The 17,231-nt window shown below is 39.5% G+C and overlaps 1 protein-coding gene across 1 annotated transcript; it reads left to right on the top strand.

Moving 5' to 3' along the window:
* The first annotated feature begins 268 nt into the window (after window positions 1-268).
* LOC125269541 (uncharacterized protein K02A2.6-like) lies at window positions 269-2,947 on the top strand. The gene has a single exon (XM_048192427.1). It carries the CDS (start codon window positions 269-271, stop codon window positions 2,945-2,947), a length of 2,679 nt encoding a protein of 892 aa, XP_048048384.1.
* Window positions 2,948-17,231: the final 14,284 nt, after the last annotated feature.

Genomic DNA, 17,231 nt, shown 5'->3' with positions numbered 1-17,231 from the left:
ACATTTGTTTACAAGTAACTTTATTCAAGTAAAAAAAAAAATAATAAAATCAAAGATTTATGTAATATACTGTAGAATTTACTTTTTTTTTTGGTCACTGGCGGCCACCCCATTTGGAGGCAGTGCCCCAGCATGGCCCCCCCCACTGAAAATGCTCTAGACACGCCCCTGCCCTGTACTAGGATGTTTACATGCGGACGTCTCACTGAATGAAAAGGTAACCACCGCTTGTTTTTACGTTGTGAAAGGTGGCTCTGCTTTGATGGGCATGGACCTAATTCGAGCCTTGAACTGTTCTTTTCACTTTGGTACTGTTACTGCTCCTAACGAACTACATGCACTCGTTGGTGAAACTATTTCTGCTCCAGATACTTCTGTGGGGTGCGTGAAAGGCTTTGTTCATAAGCCTACAGTCAAACCTGATGCTACTCCAGTTCGACAGAAGCTTCGTCGACTTCCATTCTCCGTTCGACAAGCTGTTTCTGCAGAACTGGACTCATTACTGCAAAATGGCATAATTGAGAAAATAGATTCTTCCCCATGGATTTCACCTATTGTTGTCACCACGAAGAAAGGAGGTAAAATACGTCTCTGTGTTGATCTGCGCGAGCCAAATAAGGCCCTGATTGTTGACAGCCACCCTCTGCCGCATATGGACGAACTGTTGAGTGAATTAAGAGGCACATCAGTGTTCACTACAATTGACTTAGCGGCTGCTTACCATCAGCTTACCTTACACGAGGAGTGCCGGGACATCACTGCGTTTATTACGCATGATGGTCTCTTCAGGTACTGCCGGGTTCCATATGGCCTTGCTTCCGCGCCATCTGCGTTTCAAAAAATGATGGAAACTGTCCTGAAAGGCATACGTGGGGTGAGGAACTACCTGGATGATATTATAGTATACGGTGCCACCCAGGAAAGTCATGATGCGACGCTGCGCTCAGTCATGCAGCGCTTGTCCGACGCAGGACTACAACTGAACTGGGACAAGTGTACGTTCAGCCAGTCATCCTTAAAATTCCTTGGACATGTCATTTCCAAACATGGAATTTTCCCAGATGAGGAACACAAGTCCGCGATCATTGAGGCTCCTGCGCCACACGATGTTGCTTCCTTGCGCTCATTTCTGGGACTGATTTCATGGTACAGCAAGTTCTTGCCGAACTTCGCTTCTGTTGCTGAGCCGTTGCGTGCGCTACTTAGAGATGCGTCAACTTCTAAATTTGAATGGACTGTGTCTGCTGAACGCAGCTTCAAAGAGCTGAAAGAACTGCTTTCTGGAAGTCAGGTGCTTGCGTTGTTTGACCCTTCCCTCCCCACTATAGTGTCGACTGACGCTTCTGACTATGGATTGGGGGGGTGTTTGACACAAATACACCCAGACCGTGTAGAGAGAACTGTAGCGTTTGCTTCTAGAACCCTTACTGCTGCCGAAAGGAAATATTCTACGGTCGAGAAGGAGGCGTTGGCTTGTGTCTGGGCCGTAGAAAAATGGCGGCCGTATTTGTGGGGTCGACACTTTACGCTCAGAACTGATCATTGTGCGCTCACTACACTATTGGCAACCAAAGGCATTGGCCGGGCCGGTATGCGGGTCGCCCGGTGGTCGGCACGCTTGCTTTGCTACACATATGACGTCATCTACCGACCTGGACGTCTTAATTGTGCTGCAGATTGTCTATCCAGGCTGCCATTACCGACAGGAAATGATAGTGCTGCTGTGGAACCAGAGATGGTTGCTTTCGTTACTGGACTGCCTACATTGTCTGTCGAGGATTTCATGGCTGCTTCGGAAGCTTGTCCTGAGTTAACCCAGCTGCGCTTGCGAATCGGGCAGGGCTGGCCGAAAAAATGCTGTGACCTGGATCCTGTTCTGGTGCCCTTCTTTCGCATTCGTGATGAACTGTGTGTGGATGGTGTGCTAGTGAGGAGAGGTGAACATCGTGTTCTTGTTCCTTCTACATTGCGCTCTAAGATGATAAGCCTAGCACATGAGACACACCAAGGAATTGTCCAGACGAAACAGAGGCTGCGTGAATTATTCTGGTGGCCTCAGATGGATGCTCAAGTACAGTCGGCTGTCTCTTCCTGCTTAACGTGCCAATTGAATGACAAATCGGCTAAAACAGCACCGGCTCCGCTTCAGCCTGTCAGCCTGCCATCTGGACCATGGCAGAAACTAGCGATCGATATCGTTGGACCTTTTGAGAGAGGACCTTCTGATTGTCGTTTTGCCATTTGTCTGGTGGATTACTATAGTAAGTGGCCTGAGGTAGCATTTTCTCAGAATGTCACTGCTGAGGTGGTCACATCATTCCTCCAATCAGTTTTCAGTAGAGAGGGAAATCCACAGTGTGTTGTGACTGATAACGGGCCTCAATTCCTCTCCAGTGTGTTTGCAGCATTCTTAAAGGAGAGAGGAATAAGTCACATGCGTAGTACGGTCTATTTTCCACAATGCAATGGGGCTGTGGAGAGGTGGAACAGAGTCCTGAAAGAATGCATCCTCTCTGCGGAACAGATGGGGAAACCATGGAAACATGCAGTGACTGAGTTCTTGCAAAGCTACAGAGCTACCCCTCACAGTACTACAGCCGTTTCACCTTCTGAGCTTCTCCATCATCGCAAAATGCGTACAAAGCTGAATGTTTTTCCTGTTGGCCCCAAAAGTGACAAATGTGCTAGAGTGAAAGAGACTGTGAGTAACAAACAGTGCAAGAGTAAAGAGTACACTGACAAAAGACGTGGTGCCAAGTACCACACTTTCAAACCAGGAGACCAGGTGAGAGTGAAACAACCTGGGCATGTGAAGAAGGGTGTTTCTCAGTTCTCACCACCACTGAACATTGAGCAACAAATCGGAAAGAGTACTTTCGTTCTGAGTGACAAAAAGAAATGGAATGTATTGAAACTAGCTCGCTTTACAGCCCCTGTTACCACATAGAATGAGAACTTGCAAGCACCAGTGACATTTAATCTTAGGAAAAGTAGTAGAGTGCGTAGAATGCCAACGTGGTTGAAGGAATATGATTTAAAGTGAAGTGAAGTGAAGTTGTACATGCATGAAAGAAAAAAAAGTAAAGAAAACATGCATCTTTGTTTGGTTATGTTGTGAGCTTGTGAACAGTTGTAATTGCTTAAATACTTAAAACTGTGCATTAGAAAGAGTAAAACAAGGTCAGTTACATTGGTTAAGTTGTTGTGAGTTATTAACAAGTACACAGTAATTTTACGTGATTTTGTTACCTTACAAGAGTAACTTTGTTCTGAATACTAATCTGTGATATGAAGAATCTTTCAAGTAAGAGGGGAAATGTTGTGTTCATAGTTAACCACAAGGTGGCAGTGGAATGTTGAAGTGTTGAAGTGCTGCTTGGAAAAAGAGAAGGAGAGGTGATGTTCTGAAAAGACAAGTTTGGCATGTGTGAAATAAAAAGAGCATCGAAGGAATTACTCCGGTCTTGTGTTTAATACTTCAATACACAACAGAAGGGTGTAAATGTAACTGTAGTTTTAATGTTGTCTTTGTAAATATTCACTTTCTCATATGACCACGGAGGAGAATCGGAGTGGCATTCAGCGGACAGACACTTTTTTACAGTCTATGACAGACACCGACACATTCATGTATTCATTTAAAAAAAAGACAACCAAAATCAAACCAGAAGCTCATGAACAGGTCTGAAGTGGATGTGTGCAGGTTATACTCATTCACAAGTCGAGTGAGAGTCAAACTCGCAAATGTAATGTTAATTATTACACCAAACAAAAGACAACACTTTCAAAAACACTCAGCAATGTGATTATTTTATTGAGTGATAGGCAGTGGGTTAAATCAGTGACATTATTAGATTTACTATACAGCGTCTCCCCGTCACCTCCTCAGTCTGCTTCCCTTAGTGTGTTTTTACACATAGAAAAGGCAAAAATTGTATTACACCGTCCAGTTTTTCCCTGAACGATGATCTGAGCTCCTGTTGCAATTCTCGATTCAGCATAAATGATCTATAATGGCGACATTTTTCACAATCATGACAGAAACTCAAAACAATGGCCTTAACGTCACTAGCAGAAAGGCAGCGCGACACAAACCCAGACTAGAACTGAACGCGGCGTGATGGCAGCTTCACATCCTCTATATCTTCCTCCTCGATGGCAGGAAAGTCTTTCAATTCAGTGGAAAAATCTCTCCTCTTCATAACATAAGGATCACGTCCAACATATGTTACGCTCCATGATTGTGTCATCTGTTTTCTGTTCTGTGTACTGTTTTTTTTTTCCTTTTCTCTGTGTGTCTCTCTGCTGCTCTACCAGGTGCTGGAGAGAGAGAGATGATTGCTCACACCTGATGCTCGTTGTGGATTCACGCTCAAAAGAAGCTCCCAGACTCATTCACACTGAAGCCTGTCTTCCAGAGTGTTGTGTCCAGTTATATGTTCAGATTCAAGCTCAGATCTAATAAGTCTGAATGAGCAGAAGTCAGAAACTAGACAAGACCTGGTAATAGAGATTATTCAAGAATTATATTCACTTAAACAAAATAATATAAAAGTAGAGTTTTTGTGGGTTCCGGCTCATATTGGCTTAAGAGGAAATGAAAAGATGTTTTAGCTAAAAAGGCAATAGAACGAAAAGTGGTTGATATACAGATTCCTTTTAGTAGGTCAGAGATTAAATCAATAATCAAAAATAATATTCTGAAAATATGGCAACATCAGTGGGATTCAGATATAAAAGGTAGATATTTGTTTCAAATTTAGCCAATAGTGGGTAAAGGAAGAGTGTCAGGTAGGAGTAGATCTGAAGAGACCATAATTACTAGATTAAGATTGGAGCATACAAGATTGAACAGTACTGTGCACTTAATAAGCAAACATCCAACAGGTCTATGTGAGGAATGTTAATGAAACAGTTGAACATGTAATAATGCAGTGTAGGAGATACATTGTTGAAAGGAATGAATTAAAGAATGAACTAATGAATAAGAGTGAGCAGTTTACGATAATAAATTTATTAAAACCAGGTAGAGATATAATGTCAATAATGTTAAAATTTTTGGGAAGTACTGGTTTACACAAGATATAGATAGTTTTTATTTATTTATTTATTTTTTCCTGACATGAGGCTGAGTGTGGACGGAGGAGCTGAACACGCAGCGCCGGATGAAACTCTATGAAGAATCTATGAGGGTATAGGAATAAAGAGTGATTGTATTGGTAGTTTGAGTAAGAAATCATAGGGAGAGTGTCAATGGTCATTTTGTGTGATAGGTGACGGTAATGCACTTAAATGTCTGCGATCCGCCGTGAAGAAGAAGAGTGTTGTGTCCCTCACCTGCTCTGTTTGTTGCTCTGAATTGAGTGTAAATAATTGTGTAGAGACGGTGTACTTTTCTACAAAGTTAATAGGTTTATTGTAGCCTAAAGAGTTTAACCATCTACTCATTGTTATCTTCATGCTCAAATGTGCTGGAAGCTGTAGGGAGGGGGGTGCCTATTTAATTTTTGTATTAAATGTTCTCCTGTTTTTGGCTAGTTAGGGAGTTAGCGTACATTTCTGTTGCTTATTTGTTTTCCTTTGGTAGTTAAAGTAGTTTTACTCCTTAACTATTCAGAGGGGTACTTTTTGTTTGTTACTGTGCTGTTACCCTCTCCTGAAGTCTGTTTTGCTTCCTTTAGATTTAGTTTGTCTATACATATATATGCGTATGCACCATGAGTTTGTTAATCTAAATGCCATTGGCTCGTGTGATTGTACTATATATCTTAGTTGTTTTTAAGTGATATAACAGATTCTATAAACAACTATAAGAGATCATTTTCGGCTTTCCCCGGCACTCTGCACCACCATAAAGCGAAACCGGAAGTGTATATGCGTACACTCACTGATCGAAAATCCAAAATGGCGGCCCCGTGCAGCTAGTCCATTGATACACCGTTTACAATTTGATCAGCATATCATAGTTGGTTAAATGAAGCCCAGGTGCCACCTACAGGCCTATTAGGTGAACTGTAGGCTAACAAAAAGTATTATCCAAACACATTATTTACTTCAACATAATCTTTGATCAGTTTAATGCATCCTTGCTGAATGAATTTTTTTTTTTTTTCCAATACAAAATCCTACTGACCCTGAACTATTGAACAGTACAATATATTGAAATATTTTATAGAACAATGATCAATTCTAACTGCATCAGAACACATTAAATAGAGCATAAATCAATCCTCTCGGACACATCAGTGAATCTCCTCATGATCTCTGATCTTCTGGATCTTCTGGATCTTCTCTTTCATCACAGTCTCCAGCATTACAGAGCCTCGACTTGATCAAAGTTTCCACTTCTGATGCTGTGACCTGGATGTTTTTTGTTCCAGCATCTAAAGTGAGAAGAAAACAATGATTAACATGTAAATGTAAAAAACAAAACAAGGGTTATCCCAAAGTACACACTTATATAATACATACATGTTTTCCTACTGTTAGGACATTTCCATCTAATTCCACATAATTTATTCACTACCATTTTGGCCAGAGTGGAACAAGTGGCCAGGGCAGAGCAGGCTGGACAGGCGGCATTGTAGACGGGCTTGAAGATCCCCATGGTAGTGATGGGAAGTTCGGTTCTTTTCCACGAACCGGTTCTTTCGGACAGTTCGATTCAATAAACTGGTTGAAGAAAACGGTGACTGACTGACAAGCATGAGTCTGGAGAAACAGGCGTTTATTTATTTATTTATTCTCAGTGTTCAGAAACGTAGCATGTGTTGTTATTGTGTTAATACTAACTAAAGTACCTAATTATGTTAAATAGACTACTTATTTTGTATGAAAACTAGCACATTAGTTACTTATGCATTTAAAATGACCGTTGTCTCAGTGCTACGCAAGCTCTCTCTCATAAACACAAACACACGCGCACACAGAAAGGAAAGATCATTGTAAAATGAAAATTGATGTTCTAGGTTTAAAATTTGTTCTTGCTTGTGTTATTTTTCTGTCAAAAAGCATTTTGAATTGTCCATCCGTGTTTTTAATTTGTTAAATGACGGATGCTTTACACAACCCCTTGTGTAATTGTTATGTCAGACTTCTGCTTGATATTCTTGAATATTCGATTTGTTTTGCTCTTGTGGGTCCTTTCGATTCATTGTCAACTGTTTTCTATAAATATGTTTGTATTGGCTAACCTTTATTCAGTGAATTTTGTCTTGTTTATAATGTACAGTGATCAAATTAAAAGAAGGATGTTACAAATAGAAACCCTCTTTCTGTGGGATTTAGTATCATATTCGGATATTGGAATAATAAATTATTAGTATTTTAAGTGAATCACATGTAAACTCAATGTTTACTGTTTTCTAAAGTTTTCTTAATTTTAGACTAGTTTTCATTACAAAACCTGTATAAACAACTGTCAGGTTAGTCGTAGTATGTAAATATAGCCTTAAAATTGCAAACAAAACAATTATTTTAGTCCATATTAAATAATTGAATGCGATTAACTTGTGGTTGTCAGTTTGTATAAGCACACATTATGCAATGCAACATTAATCATGAATTTAAAAACATGCTTTTGAGCAGGTGTAGTGACATTTTTGAATTGGGTCAAATTAAAAAAAACTTTAACACAAAAACTACACACACACACATTACTAAAGGATCCTTATCTATGGCAGTTTCAGTTAGGACCTCATTTAGGACAAAAGCTATTAGAATGATGTTTCTTAAGCACATTATCTTAACTATGGATAAGAAAAAGGTATTACAGAAACATCCTAACTCAACAAAACATCCTAAAAACTGTCTTAACTTTAGGATAACCCCACTGGTGTCCTGCAAAATTATTTGAAAGCCCAAAAAATAAATAAAAAATCACATAACAATAATGTAAATAACCCTCAGTTATTTGAATAGTTTAGTTTTTTGGTTCACTTTATTAGTATAATAAATCATGTATATTTTAGTGTGTGTTTTAGCATTAGTTGTGCATTCATATAGGGACTTTTATTTTGAAGTGTAGTTTCGCGGGAGAACAGAAGATGAAAAGCCAATGGACACACAAATGAACAGAAAGATAATTAATGTATTTCATGTGACATCACAGAGTGGAGCGGTCTCCATCTGTAAGACTGAACTGTAACATGAGTCTATCTGCTGTGCTGTGGTCTGATAACAGCAAATCACAAAGAAACAGATTAAAGGTGCCCTAGAATTTTTTTTAAAAAGATGTAATATAAGTCTAAGGTGTCCCCTGAATGTGTCTGTGAAGTTTCAGCTTAAAATACCCCATAGATTTTTTTTTTATTCATTTTTTTTAACTGGCTATTTTGGGGCATCAACACTGTTGGAGAGATTTATAAAGAATGAAGTTGTGTTTATGCATTATACAGACTGCAAGTGTTTAAAAATGAAAATAGCGACGGCTCTTGTCTCCGTGAATACAGTAAGAAACGATGGTAACTTTAACCACATTTAACAGTACATTAGCAACATGCTAACGAAACAGTTAGAAAGACAATTTACAAATATCACTAAAAATATCATGATATCATGGATCATGTCAGTTATTATCACTCCATCTGCCATTTTTGCTATTGTTCTTGCTTGCTTACCTAGTCTGATGATTCAGCTGTGCACAGATCCAGATGTTCTGCCCTTGTCTAATGCCTTTCATAATGTTGGGAACATGGGCTGGCATATGCAAATATTGGGCGTACATATTAATGATCCAGACTGTTACGTAACAGTCGGTGTTATTTTGAGATTCACCTGTTCTTCTGAGGTCTTTTAAACAAATGAGATTTATGTAAGGAGGAGGAAAAAATGGAGTTTGAGACTCACTGCATGTCATTTCCATGTACTGAACTCTTGTTATTTAACTATGCCAAGGTAAATTCAATTTTTCATTCGAGGGCACCTTTAATGTTTTACAATATCCCACAAACCCTGATCGTCCTCAGTAATGATCACTGCTATCGTAGGGTTGACACAATGACATCATCCCGTAAAATACAGGATTTAAAGATTAAATTATGTGTATCAAATCAGTTCAGGATGTGATTTATCCCATATTTTACACAGATCCACACATACTTAAATAAACAAACAAGCATTCTGCAGTGTGGATGATACTAATAGCAATAATGATTAAATAAATTTCACAAGAAATAACAGTGAAGCTCACTATTGTGCAGGAATGCATTTTAGCATCTTTGTTTTCATAGCGAAAATCTGTGTGTGTGTTTTTTTTTTTTTTTATATATATATATATAATATATAATATAATATATATATATATAATATAATATATAACAACTGGAGCTCACAACCGCCTTTTGAACACAAGACACTCTCTGGATATTGGGGCTGAATGGGGAAAAGTTATCAGATTAATTGTCAACTCAATCTTGTGTCTCGTCACACCTCTATAAAACACTACGGCTGGTTTCACAGACAGGGTTTAGATTAAAGCCGCGGTTATGCTGCAACGGTCATGATATGATGTCATGGTCTACAGTGTCTTTTTTAATAAACATGAATTCAACATATAACATATAGTAATATGTGGTCTGACACATTAAGAATCTGCAGTGGAACACAGTCTGTCAGGCTCCAATCAGAGGACGCATGTTTATGATGTCATCATGTAGACATCTTAAAAAGTATTTTACAGTATTATCAAATACAAATGACAAAATCCTATTTTATATTTGAAATGCATATTTGAAACACATGTATCATAAGTACTGCCCCATCCCTGTTCGTTTTGACCTCCACCTGTTGAAACTTCCCATCAATGCAATGCTCACGGTCGACTGGTTCCCTCATTTATAAATCCCAAGCGTATCCTTAACATCCGCGGGGGAATGGTTACCCTCCTCCTTCTCCTTGGCGGCCTTGGATTCGTCTCATTTCTGAACTCTTGTGCCCTACTGTAACGAGGTTAGTAGATATGGGAAGAAGGAGGCGGGAACCGGCGAACGTTCAACAAAAGTTTAATATAAAATAAACAAAGAACAAAACGAAAGTAATGCCGACAGACCCTCGCGGACGTCTGCCGGCCACACAAACATAATAAAACATAACATAAAGTCCAGGCCTGGTCCTCTCTCGTCCTTCACTGATGTCGCTCCTCCTTTTATGCCTCCGGAGCTCCTCCGTGAGAGACTCGAGGCCGGCACGCCTCGCAGGTGACGCTCATTATCACTCGCGTCACCGGCCTCGCGCCGTTCCCTCACGGCTCTCGCCCGCCCTGCTCGTCACATACCCCCAACGCCCCTCGCAGGCCGGGGGGTACTCCCGCGACTGCGCTTACTCCCCCCCGGGGCCTGTCTCGGCGGCCGCAGCACCTGGGGGTAAGGACAGACGAGACGAGAGAAAGGAGACGGAAGCAAGGGAGCGACAGGACGAGAGAGGGGAGAGAGGAAAAAGAAAGAAAGAAAAAAAAAAAAAAATTCTTGGTCCGGTTCCCAGACACACTGCCGCTCGGTCCTCAGCCAGCCGGGAGGCTCTTCCTCGCGGTGCCATGCGGTGGCACTGGACGCTCGGTGGACGGCCCGATCCTCGACCGCCTCCTGGCGGCCGGCGATGGCTCCTCCGACTGAGGGCAGCCGGCAGCGAGTCCCCCGTCCCCTGCTCCTCCCCTTCATGGCGGACGGCAGCAGGCTCCGGCCCACGGCAGACGGCGGCGACTCCTCCGCTCCCTCCAGGTCCAGGACGGCAGCCACCCCACCTCGTCCCAGGAGCACGGCATCCGGGTCTCCGTCCCACCTTTCACAAGGCTCCAGCACCACCGCCTCGGGCAGCCTCTCGCGGTCTACACGCACTCCCGCGCTGCCCGAACTCCGCAGCACCGCGATCCCCCTCAGCAGCGAGGGCTCTTCGACAGCATGTCCCTCCTTCCTCCCGGGTTTCGGCACCAATGTAACGAGGTTAGTAGATATGGGAAGAAGGAGGCGGGAACCGGCGAACGTTCAACAAAAGTTTAATATAAAATAAACAAAGAACAAAACGAAAGTAATGCCGACAGACCCTCGCGGACGTCTGCCGGCCACACAAACATAATAAAACATAACATAAAGTCCAGGCCTGGTCCTCTCTCGTCCTTCACTGATGTCGCTCCTCCTTTTATGCCTCCGGAGCTCCTCCGTGAGAGACTCGAGGCCGGCACGCCTCGCAGGTGACGCTCATTATCACTCGCGTCACCGGCCTCGCGCCGTTCCCTCACGGCTCTCGCCCGCCCTGCTCGTCACACCTACAAGTACAAAAGTTACACAAAATTGGATATTTTGTTTTAGAATATCACTAACGTTAAAGCAGGAACCCTTCAGTGACACTCACATGATTGAACATTTATTTTAGCACAGCTGTCTTGCCATAAAAGTGATCGTCTGTCGAGTGCTGCCAATTTAGCAGTTCTTCCCGACTTCCACGCCCTTTTGAGACTTTTTTAAAAAGCCTAGCGACAAATCTAGATTAACTTCTTGGACACACATTATCTAGATTCCGTGACTCGCCCACTGATCTTTATTTAATTAATTTAGATCAGTGGACTTGCTATTAATTATTTAGTGAACAGTTTTAGCTACTTTAAGCTGAAAACAATTTGCAACACTGTGCGCTGCATGTTCATTTTCAATCATAATTTATAACATAACTATTCATAACAAAATTTATGGCTGGGTTATACATAAAATAAATAAAAAATCTCTCTTGCAATTATCTTAATGACTATACATTATTTTACAGTAATGCCAAATTACCTTTCAGTGAGACTGTCTTCTCGGTGCTCATTTGCCAGAGTTGCTTGTCCTATCAATCTATCAAAGTTAGCATTCGTCTGTGATCTTAAACTTATGAGACGTGATCTGTACCTCTGATCTGACATGATCTAACAGCATGAGCGCTGATCTTTCTCCATGATGACTGTAGCTATGTACTCTATGCAGACCATGTTTGTTGTGGCAGGGTTTCCCAGAGTCACATAAAATATTTTGCATGTAATTATGTTTTTTATTATGTACCTATTGTAAAACATCATATTCAAGACTTTAACTATATAATTAACTATGTACATCATATAACGCATGAAACCAAACATCTAGAAATGCATTAAGTCTTTTTAAATAATAAAATCTTTATAAATTAATGTATTACTAACCATATGTTATATGATGAACAACTACAAGAGTATAAATGCATATTAATAAATTAATTTTAAATTGTACAACATGGCATTATATATAATTTATAAATAATGGTAATTAATATGCCAGAGGGCAGAATATCAAAGAGATTTCATCTGTGATAAATACAACCCAATTACCCTTTGCATAAGGAACTCCATACCAATGCAGTCAACATCATACAAACACAAGCTAAAAATACATAATTGACAAAACTAGAATTACCAACTAGATTACAATGGCTTATACCAAAACACAGAACTTAAAACTACTGTTAAAAAATTATGTCACAAAACATAAAACTTCAATATTACCACAGTCTATGGATGAACCACTAACTGCAGGAACATAATTGTCATCTGAAGAAAGTCAACACCCATGTGATCCCTGGAGACATCTAAAGCATTGGAGTTGATGAACATCACCTTCAGTTAGACTAAGCAGACTTTCAGGAACATGAATGTCCTCTCTCCATAGAGGATCAGCATTATGGTTCTCAGTTGGGTCCCTTTCTTGTGCCATTGCTGGATCTGGGGCATTGACAGGGTCTTCAAATATACCCTGAATGACTCTCAAGGGCTTGTTCTGCAACCGCGACATGCTCGGACAAACAGCTGTACTGGAGTGCTAAATCCCTCAGTGTGCAGGCCATGATTATTCCAGTGACGACGGAAAACTCTGAGATCCATGTTTTATACACATGCTGCAAAGCCCACATGTCCAGTTCATTGTCAGGATCAATGATCCCCTCCGACTCCAGTAATGTAAAGAGGCCATGGTTACACATTGATCATGCCGGACCAAAGATCACCTCAAAATCTCTCGATCCTTTGATTGTGTGTACTCTGACCTCTGAGATCACTCCTGGTGCTCATTCCATGGAAGACATTCATGAAGACACACATCAATGTTCCCTCCACCGTAATCACAAACGCTCATGATGGCACACCATACTGGGTGACTGCTGTGTAGAAATGTTGCAGGACTGTACTGCTGCGATTGTTGTTTGATGCAACAAGGAAACCACAAGCGGACTGTAGCCATCAATCAATCCATGAATCACAATCCGCCACCTTTGAAAGCAAAATATTTTTTAATTATCATGCAGCTCTTCCTCTAGTATAATATGAATATGAAGGAAGATTACATAGCTGATAAAGTCATCAAGCCTTTTGGGTTTTGTAACTTTACAATGGATATACAATGCAATACTTTGACACAAAATCTTACTATGAGTCTATATAATATGTATTACAAAAATTACATATATTACAATATTTATTACAATATAATTACATACATTACAATATTTGTCAACATTAAGGATGTATGGCTTCAACACAATTACAACAATTACCAATCTAAACAACTGTACACATATATAAATGTGATTTTAATTACTTTTAGTGTGACTTCTGCAGATGTACAGAAAATGAATCATTACCTTATGAGTTTGTGATAACCGTTTATCTGCCAGAGAGTTTGGGCCAGCTACGCTGTATTTTCTGCATTGTAGTCTTTGTGATGTTGCTCTCAAAACTGCTGCATCTGGATTGGTTTGAAACATACTCGCCCTCACCCTCCTCCTTTGTTCAAGTACACCTGCTGAGTTTAACTGAGCCCTCACAGATTCAGGTGCAAGCAGATCATTTTGACCGTCAACTTCGATGACCATACTGTCAAGCTCCTGATCTGTAATCTGTGACACATTGAGTATTTCAGGGATTTGCCTTAAATTTAATTCCAGACCCCACCAGAAATTCTAGTTGTGGTCTGGTTATATCATAGGATGGGGGACCTATACCACCATGAATCAATGGTACTTGATACCCTCCTGCACCTTCTGGAAGCATAGAAAAAAACAGATAGCATTTTCTGTAAGGTGTTCAAACAAACTCGCATGTAGACTAAATAGTTGAAATGTGCATTATGGACTAGTGAATAATTTCTGCCCATTAACAATTTGACTGGCAAACTGGAGAAGCTGCAGGTAAGATTGGTGTTCAAAACAAATATTATTCAACATAAATTGGGGATAAATGTCAGCTATCCCCATTAAATTGCTATAATGAATTAAAGTGTGCAACAAATAAATATAATCAATGACATTAAACTACCTTGAGTATTAGTCTTGCAGGATCTGAATGAACTCCGATAGAAGACTGATGAGCTCTTGTGCAGAAGCAGTTACACATAGATTTGGCAACACTGTTTCCAATCTATGAGCACACAACATAAAAAAAATGTTCAAGAGACAAAAATATAGATTAAGTCCACATCTGGTCTGGATGCCATTCTTCAGCAAAATACGCACAGTATCATTACTCAAATAATGGGAAAGTGGAAACAAACTTTCACATTAGTCTTGTTCAAGAAGTCACATGGACATTCTAATTGGCTTCTTTATTGTCAGAATTACATTATTTCAAGGCTAGGAATGATTCAGAACACTACCAACAATAGTTACATGAAATGAAAACCCAAATGTTAGTGGAAATCATAACTACAGCTTAACTTTCCTGTTTGTCATGTACATGTGCAGATTAACATGCCTGATTAGCCTACCTTACAATTGTTGCTTTACCGTTGACAAAATGTGATCCTGCACTAAAAGTGATCCTGCACTGTACCAGTTACACTGAGAATCTTTAATGCGTACCGTTTTATAAGGTTGACAATGTATGATAGCATAAAATTAAGTTATTTTACTAAATTTGGGAGGCACAAAATCAGTGCAAGAGGAAGCCGGTATACAAGGCGTCTCTCACCTTTATCCCGTGACAAGTTTCACAGCATCCCTCCATCACCCCATCACCTCACTGGCTGGTTTCTATCCCAGTTAAGGAGGGAGAGTACTCTGTGTTTGGGCCAAAGCTCAGAGCCCTCCCCCGGACAGCATGCCAAATACGCATAATTTCTATTCAGATTACTTTATTTTGATTTCACGTACATGTAAACTTGTGGAAATATTAATTATAAACTCCTGTGGTGAAAGCAGCAGTACACTTTCCTAGTTTGCAGAAGCACTTCTAATATTATGTTTCCAAAATTGCATGCATGAAAATTCTTTAATTCTTTAAATATATTTTAACGATTACCTTAATAGGCCATAATGATTTATACACGTGATAACCATACCTAATATGACCTGGATTCTTTTCCAAAGATGACTTGTGCCAATAAATATCCATGTACACCAGACAGAGCTGACACTTTTATCTTTTACTTTATTTTGAAAATGAAAATGTATTTATATTTTAATAATACAGGTTTGTTGTAAATGTCATTTTATTTATTTATTTATATTTTAGATTGAATGTGTCAATTGCAAAGGCTGTTGTCACTGAAATTGCATGAGCAGAATAAACTTTAATTTGTCTGGGATCCCAAGACCCTGTGTAAATGTGTGTTTAAGTGTTTTTTTTTTTTTTTTTAATATTTCATATATGTCATGACTTTTCAACACAGAATCAGTCACTCTTTTTTATTCATATTCATCACTTAATCCCTTGTTCATCGCTTATGTTTTACTCATAATTTACTTGGAAAATTTCTGAAGTGTCTCAAACACAGAATTAGTTGCAGGAATTGGTGGTGGTGGTGGGGGGGGGGTATGCTGAAATAATATTAAAAAAAAATCTCATGATGTCAACCTGAGTGGGAGCAGCCAAAGCACTACAGTAACAACACTAACCCTCAGAGAAACATGCAAGAGGTCAGATAAGTTTGGCATATAGCCTACAGGGTTCATTTATGACATTTACGCTTGACCAAGACAGACAGGTTATGCTAAACAAACAAAGAAAAAAAACATTAATTATTTTTAACCATGTCAAATAATTATTTCACTTGTTGCCGATTACATTCCCCTCCAATGTAGTTCTTATAGTATTATGAACCGTTGCGCTCTGTCACACTGCCTGTTTCCCCTTTTGTGTCCTTAAACATTCATTTAAAACTTAGTTCTGTTTTTTTTAGCTTGTTTATTGTAAACCATGTCACATAGCAGCTTTTAGACATTGTTCTGTTTTTTGTTATAAGTCAGAAGTGACAAAGAGGCAGCCTCACACTATATAAAGTCAATGGAGACGGTTGGATTGTTTCCCCCCCGGTGGGCGTGGTTTTCAGATTATGACGCGTCACTCTCGCTCTTGTTACATGTTCACTCTGTTTTGGACTTCTGTGTTGCACTATTTCCCGCCAATAGTTTGTTACCATAGTTACTGATCACCTTCATTATCACCACCAGCTGTGTTCAATCACCCACCTCGTTTGCCTGTGTATATAAGCCTTGTGTTTTCAGTTCTGTGTTGTCTGGTATCGTTCGTGATATGTGTGGTTCTGCTTCCTGTTTACCAGTTTGTGGATTTCCTTGCCTGTGGATCTATTAATAGACTGTTATTGTTGAATCTTCTTCATTGTGCATTTGTATACAACCACTACTGTAACATGTCTATAGTTTCATGTTCAAAAGTCAAATAATTTTCCCCCCAACATTTCTTATTTGTATATTCAAAAAATATTTAAAACAATATCATAAACGTTCTGTGTAATTTAATTTGAATGGTTATAGAGTCTTATTTTTCTAATTGAATTTGAAATAAAAGATGAAGCATACATTTAATTAATGATTAAAAAATGCCTTTTAAAAGATAAAAAAAAAATCTTTTAATGTTTATCAACTTTTTAAATAATTTTAAAGACAAGTCTTATGTTTTCATATCCAAGGCTCTGTCTGTTTTTTTAAATTAATTATACTGTATTATAATAACTCAACAATTATAGTTTCCAGGTCTGTGCCACAATACTAACACAATGGCCAATCAAAAATAACCCCAAAATAGAGTGACCTTTAACCTTCAGGGGGTAAAACATCAAGACCTCAGCAACAGTTTAACAGTATCCCCATTCCACGGTAAAACCACAGACTTGGCAACACTGAAATTGATCTAGTCTTCATTCCTTTTGACAGGTTTTGAGTCAGTTTTGTGCTGGACATTTTTACAGGATCTGGCAACCCATGACACACACCTCATGTCA

Source organism: Megalobrama amblycephala, linkage group LG6 (genome assembly GCF_018812025.1).
Source record: "Megalobrama amblycephala isolate DHTTF-2021 linkage group LG6, ASM1881202v1, whole genome shotgun sequence".
NCBI classification, from domain to species: Eukaryota; Metazoa; Chordata; class Actinopteri; order Cypriniformes; family Xenocyprididae; genus Megalobrama; species Megalobrama amblycephala.
Note: the sequence above shows the minus strand (reverse complement) of the source record. Positions and strands in the feature narration are given on the sequence as shown.